This window comes from Dermacentor variabilis, chromosome 6 (genome assembly GCF_050947875.1).
Source record: "Dermacentor variabilis isolate Ectoservices chromosome 6, ASM5094787v1, whole genome shotgun sequence".
Lineage (NCBI taxonomy): Eukaryota > Metazoa > Arthropoda > Arachnida > Ixodida > Ixodidae > Dermacentor > Dermacentor variabilis.
In genome coordinates this window covers 181,923,749-181,930,302 of record NC_134573.1, presented here as the reverse complement: position 1 = coordinate 181,930,302, position 6,554 = coordinate 181,923,749, and the positions used below count along the sequence as shown (strand labels likewise).

Here is a 6,554-nt window from a genome sequence, read left to right as displayed (position 1 = left end):
TCGATACCTACGCGCGGCCAACACCGATCACGTCTCGACGGTCGAAGTGGCCGCCGTGTTGTTGCGGCCTTGCGCTGGCCGCGCCGCCACGTCTCCAAGGCTGCTTCCTGAATTCCTTTCTTTCGCTTCGTCCTCAGCCCAGGGGAAGAGGGAGGCCGGCACCAACTTCTCTCTTTAATTCGCAGATATGCTATTGATTACGTGCCGTATTGTGATTGTGTTGGTTGCATTACTTTCTCATTAGTACTTCTACTTGCTGTTTTATAAAATGTACGTTTGTTTGTTTGCTCACTTGTTGAAATGAGTAATCTGCCGTTTTTTCGGCTGACGGTGATTTACTTCTAACGATACGTAATTTGGTCATTTTCAGAACGGCTTACAATTATGAAACACAGGTCTATCGAACAATTAGTGGGTGCATCTCTCCCTTGCCGAACGTAGCGTATTCATGAATTATTATGAAGCCTGCAGCCTGGAATAATATCCCCTTCCCATTGCCGCTGATTTCTAAGACATTTTCAAAATATAGGACGCACTGTCTTGTATAACTTCTGTGATTACGTCTGCATTCATAGAAGTCAGTGTCCCTGCAACAAACCCTTCCGAGAAAGAAGAAAAGATCAAGTGCATGTTTCGTCTGAATACCTTTTATTTCTTTGTGGAATAAAAGACGCATGCGTTGATAAACAGACAGTAGACATTGTTGTAAGTAAAGTTCAGTTCAGTTTAACACATACGACATTTCGCCTGTCTGCCGTGTAAACGTAGCCTCACACTATATTGGGTGACCAAAAAGAGATAAGTTCATGAACTGCAACTCCCGAGTCACTCCATTTAATGATATCGCTTTTAACAAATTCTCTTTCTGCATTAAACAGCAGCCGAAGCGTTTGTATAGCAAATTGGATTTACTATGTGCTTGTGATGAAAGTGCAGTTTTCCACATCATTTGTTATTGCACTATATTTGTCACTATGTTAGCCTGATACTGAAAGTGACAGCGGTAACGGCTGGACAGGCTGCGCAAAAATAATCGAAAAAGTTAGCCCCTTCATGTGCCAATCACATCTGTCGGCTAAAAATGTTCCTTTGGCGCACTTGCGTATTCGCCACCACTGAAAACATACAGCAACAAAACAGATTGTGGAGCATAATTTTCAAAGCTCGCTTTGTTCATTCCACAAATGGTGGACCCGGCACGGGAATTCTTAAGGGTAACTTGAGATGCGGGAACAATGTCGATTATGGCACGTTAATTTTGCTCTGAAAGCAGCAAACTGCTATGGAAAGCTGGCCTTGCTAATCATTACTGTCAAAAACAACGAAAGAAAAGACAGGCTACTGATGACATACCAGCGTCGCATAAAATATGCACACGTCTATCTTCAAACTCTGTTTCGGTACACAATATAAAACTTTCCGCATAATAAATTTCATAACAAAAGGTCCGATCAGAAGTGTTTCATCACGTAAGGCAGCCTAAACATTTTCGTTACTGATTCTGCCTGTCAAGCGCTACTATATATGAGTGCGCAAATGTATCAGTAGCTCCTCAATGATCTTTTTCCATCAACTTGTTTGAGGCGCACGAACGCCAAATGTACATTTCACTAGTTTCGAATATAGCGTGAACAATGTTTTCTAGTGTAACATACTAGAATGTTTCTTGAATGACTAGTTAGTGCTAAGGAGGTGGTTCCTATTTCGACAAAATCCTTACAATACACGTAAGCTAATGGCAGTTCCAGTGAACTTTTTGTTTTGTTTTTGAGCCGTCATCTGAATACAAATTGCAGCGGTGTTCTTAGCCGTATCAGATTCAAAAGTTGTACTCGTTTAATGCGTTAAACTGTTCGAAATATTAGTTTTTTTATATGCTTACTTTTTCTTTTGCTGCGGAAGCATCGATAGCTTATTGCCCAATTATTTTCGGACAATTTTAGACTTAAGAGAAGCTTTTGTTTTTGTTCGCACTTTTATCGACAGCGCAATTGAGTACGGAATATAGCGTACTGGCTTATATTCACGGTTTGGCGCCACTGCGTAAATTAGAACTGTTCCGTTAACAGACCGGCGTGGTGACATATAAAGGGCAACAGCTACAGTTTTCTAATGTGGGGAAATGCGCCTCGATAACGTGACTTGAAACGGCGAGGTTGGCCATAATATGTTTACAGCGTCGAGCGCTAGCCTTATAGTATACGCACCGAAATTCACTACCGAGCTTCTAGTCGAAGTGGGTCGCTGCAACAGTGGCCTTTTGATGTCTAACGAAATTTCCCCTCTCGCTTAAAGTAGACACACCGTTGTTCTGGAGTTCTTTCGTGAGAGTATCCAGGAAACTCACAGGCCTGGGAAAGGCTTCGGCACGACGAGGATTTCTATGGTCTTGTGCGAGGCCCCCGATGGCGAACTCGCCAGTATAGAGTAAAAACCGGACTCTGCGAGCGTGATGTCATTCAGCGTCAGCGTGTGAGGGTCCGTGACGTCGGCGAGCGCCGCGTCCTTGACCAACTTAGCGTACGGCGCTCCGTTCCGATCGAAGTAGCTCCCGCTGATGTGGTAGTGCTTGATCCAACGCACGAACGCCGTCAGGTGGCTGTAAACGTCGCACGTGATGCTTACGCTTTCGCCTTCCGCCACGGTGATGTTGGCGAACGGGCAGACGATGGTGGGCGTGGCTATGAATTTCTCGTGAACTTCGACCGTGTACGTCCACTGCACAGAGCCGAGTCGGTTGGAAACTACGCACGTGTACTGGCCGCTGTCGTTGAGGGCGAGGTCCGTGAGCAGTAGAGTGTACCTCTGTCCGCTCTCTCGGTTGGAGGCGGCGAATGTCAGCGGTTGGCCGTTCTTGAACCACGCGACCCGGGGCTCGGGCACGCCTGTCGCTCGACAGCTGAGTCTCGCACTACCGCCGATGGGCTGCACCTTGATGGCGTTCTCCATTTTCGCCGGGTTCACGAACCGAGGTCGCGACTCTCGCTGGTTTTCGTAGAAGGACTCGATCAGGTTGTCTTCTGCGGCGATAACAAACCCGCTTGCGATCATCAGGAGGACACTTTTGAGGTGATACCCGTTCATCACTGCTTAGGTATTGGCACGGAGCGGTGAAAAGCTCTAGTAAAAAGTTTAGACATAAGGTTTGCTTGAGCAGCACACGCGATTACACAAAGGCTCGCTCTATGCGCGCTTTGGTGCGTTCCGAAACGGCTGGCTCGGCCCTCTGGTAAAACAAGTATATATGCAGGCTGGTGGCCACGACTGTTGCTTTAGCGCGTTGCGTAGACACTTGGCGCCTATCAACGGAGTGACGAAATTCTGCCAAGGTCGAAACTTAAGGGAGCCGAGATATCTAGAGGGCGGCCGAATACGTCAGTGAACTCTTGCACAGGAAGCGGCAAATGCGATCTCATTACTTCGCATCCGGAATGGAGGTCAAAGCCGACGAGCCTTAATAAAAAAAGAAATTCAGCCTATAGCTCTAGAGACCATTCCGCATTTCACTGGCACTGGCAGAAAGCGTAAGCAATACGGGTTCAATTTTCATCACGTTCGACAGACTGAATTTTCTGATACCATCTTTTTATGTGGCGAGCAAGTTTGTAGATTCGAAGCAACTAGGGCCTTAATTCCCAAAACGTTTGTTTTTGTTCGTAAGCACTCATTGTCATTGGCCAGACGCCTTCGCTGATATGTCCAGCAACAGGATTGGTTGGCTAAACAAATTTAGTGCATGAGCAGGTTCCAGCCAGGTGCCCGTATTAACCAAAAAATCTTACGCTAAAATTCTAAAATCAAGAAAGGGGCTGACAAATGGAATAGCACACTGTGGTATAAAGGTTATAAACAGGGATAAAGTGCCTAAGAAAGGCTGGCCAACGTTTGGATAGGAGGACCTATCTTCGTAAAAACGCTATAATTGTTTGCGAGAGAATATTCCAGTCAATCCTGATGCTGGACATATTATTGGTGCAGGCGGCCTGCCAGTTGGAAAGTGCACTTACGAACGCAAAGCTTTGTGAAGACGGTGCCAGATGCGTAGCTCCGAATTATAATGGCTCAGCTGCAAGCACAACATCGTTTACAGGTTGCTCTGATTCCCAAAATATAATAGTTGTGTGTTAAAACGTCTATGAGCGTAAGCGAACGACACTGCCGAATTTTTGCTTTGAAGTTTTCATTTATAGGTGTTATTGTACTAGCAATTACTGACGGTAAGAAGCGCCTTAGGGCAGCCAGTACACGCGCGGCTCATGTAGAATTGTGCAATCAGTTCACTTCTCAATTGCTTACCCATTTTATTGTCGACATAGTTGCATATGCTGGCCGTGTGAAAGGAGGACCTCAAGTGTTGCTTTCCCCACTGGCCAACACACTAACCCATGTACTCCTATTCGTGTATCCAAATATGTTTTCAGCCTTGCACACGTATTGCCCACTGTCAGGCTTGCTGGCATTCTTTATAAGCGTATACACGGCGTCACCTTGGCGAACACTTATATCCTGTTTAGGGACCGTGGTGTCTTCACTTGCGAAGACTTCCTTTACCACAGGACGTTGTTTCATCCATGTGAGATACGGGGTTAGGTCACTTTCGGCTTTACACCTGAGAGTTATGTTGTCACCTTCACAAACAGTCTGATTTCCGCTAATTTCAGTGATGACAGGAGGAGTTCTCTTGCGCTCAATCACAATCACAGTAAATGCTCTTTGTATCGAACCTTGACTGTTTGAAACCTTGCACTTATACTTGCCACTGTCGTTCTTTTGGATGCTTTTGATGCGCAAAACAAAAGCAGACGGTCCTAGTTGATTCTTTGAGGGACTCCCATTGCGTTTTGTACCTTTCAACGGGCTACCGTTAAGTGTCCACTGGACGCTTGGATGAGGGTAACCGGTCGCTTTGCAGTTAAGAGACACGTTTTCTCCTTGGACGAAGGCCAAGAATCTCGTAACTTCAGTCTTGTTAAACACAGGCTTTGAGAAGTTCTTGTCGCTTGCAGTTTCTCCAACAACGTCGCTGTACTCCGAGAAGAGGAAAAGACTTCCGAGAAGCAAGAGCAAACAATACTGAATGTTCATATCTTTCCGATTTGATCCAGTGAGCTAGCAAAGCGAAACCAGAGCAACGCCACGAGAGGAGATACTCTAAATGGCGCCCAACACATAAGTATTGGACGTGTACGGTTCATATTTCATGAACTTTGCTATATGATACACTGGGCAGCGTTTTCTTTTCGCTTTCTTCTGCCCTCCTCCTTCTAGGGCATTTTTCTTCCTTCTCGGCTTCCTTTGCAGATGGAAATCAAGGCGAATACTTCTACGACGGCAAACCCCTTTGCTTTGCAATAAAGAACACCCTCTTCTCGGTATTCTCTATGCTACAAAGGCCAATATTCGCACATGTCCTCTGAAGGTACTTGTATCACGGCTTGAAAAGTTCACGCCTGAAGAGCGCACAAATGTGACCGTAGCCATCTAAAAGAGCAAAATTGAGAGAATGCTGCTTCTATTGCCAGGAAAACGACGTTTCAAAAGAATGTTTCAAATAAAATCCTTCGGGGCGGTCCCCTTGTTGCTAAGCGTGTAAGCGTTTATTTGGTAGCCCTCCGCACGATTTTCCGACATTGGTATATGACATGTCAGGTAATGATGGTGGTAGTGATGCGTTGTAGCTAGAGAAAGGTTTAGCCTGGCGATAGAGGCCGACAATTGCTCCGCCAGAACTTCTGAAGTGTTGCAACAGCTTAAATGCTACATCCCTGTAATTAAACCGTTGACTACTAAAAAGAAAAAAAAAACAGTTTTATCCCTAATTCGAAGCAGAAATGCGATAGCTGGACAATATTACACGCAGTAGGACTTGCACTATTCCGCCTAGTATTAGCTCGAGTAAACATTCAAAGCCAAAACAAACTCATAGGGGCACAGATGTAGTCAAGCCGCACTTGTGGTTTTTGTCTGTGCCCCTGTCATCTGCACTTCGTATTGATGAGTAATAGAGTTCAAGACGTACGCGAGCAATTCGTTTTTATAAGAATATCTTCACTGTCGACTCCAGACCACGTCGTGCTCCTTTGTGGAGGTTGGGGCTCCCCTGTGGTAAATTAATGGAAAGATATGGCTTTCTCATTGTCTTTCCTACTCTTTCTTTCCTTTCTTACCGTTGTCTTCGTTTAAAAATCTTTCAGCTTAGCTAACATTAGGATTTGTTACCATATGATTCAGCGCATTCCAAAACTGTAAAAAGAGCTATAGCGTCGCACTGTTTGGAATCGTCTCTTCAGAAGTCGTGCCCGCACCTAATGCAGAAAAGTTTTGAGAATCAGGCCAGCCGACTTTTGGCGGCGGGGTTCCCCCATTCGGTCTTGCTTGCGGTGTCTGAGACCCTCCTTCAGAAGCTAAAACTGGGAACACGAGGGAAAGATGACCGTCGGAAGACCCACAAGCCTTTGGTTGTGCCGTACCTGCACAAGACTTCTCACAGTCTCAAGAAGGTAGCCAACAGGCATGGGGTGTCCGTTGTTCTTTCGGCACCCAACAAGCTGGCA

The 6,554-nt window shown here is 45.7% G+C and overlaps 2 protein-coding genes across 2 annotated transcripts; both read right to left on the bottom strand.

The window, feature by feature from the left end:
- Positions 1 to 573: 573 nt before the first annotated feature.
- LOC142585915 (fibroblast growth factor receptor 4-like) lies at positions 574 to 3,292 on the bottom strand. Its single transcript, XM_075697006.1, has one exon. The coding sequence runs from the start codon at positions 3,082 to 3,084 to the stop codon at positions 2,344 to 2,346; it is 741 nt and encodes a 246-aa protein (XP_075553121.1). The 5' UTR covers positions 3,085 to 3,292; the 3' UTR covers positions 574 to 2,343.
- A 1,055-nt stretch (positions 3,293 to 4,347) lies between these two features.
- LOC142586383 (fibroblast growth factor receptor-like 1) lies at positions 4,348 to 5,294 on the bottom strand. The gene has a single exon (XM_075697631.1). The coding sequence runs from the start codon at positions 5,083 to 5,085 to the stop codon at positions 4,348 to 4,350; it is 738 nt and encodes a 245-aa protein (XP_075553746.1). The 5' UTR covers positions 5,086 to 5,294.
- Positions 5,295 to 6,554: the final 1,260 nt, after the last annotated feature.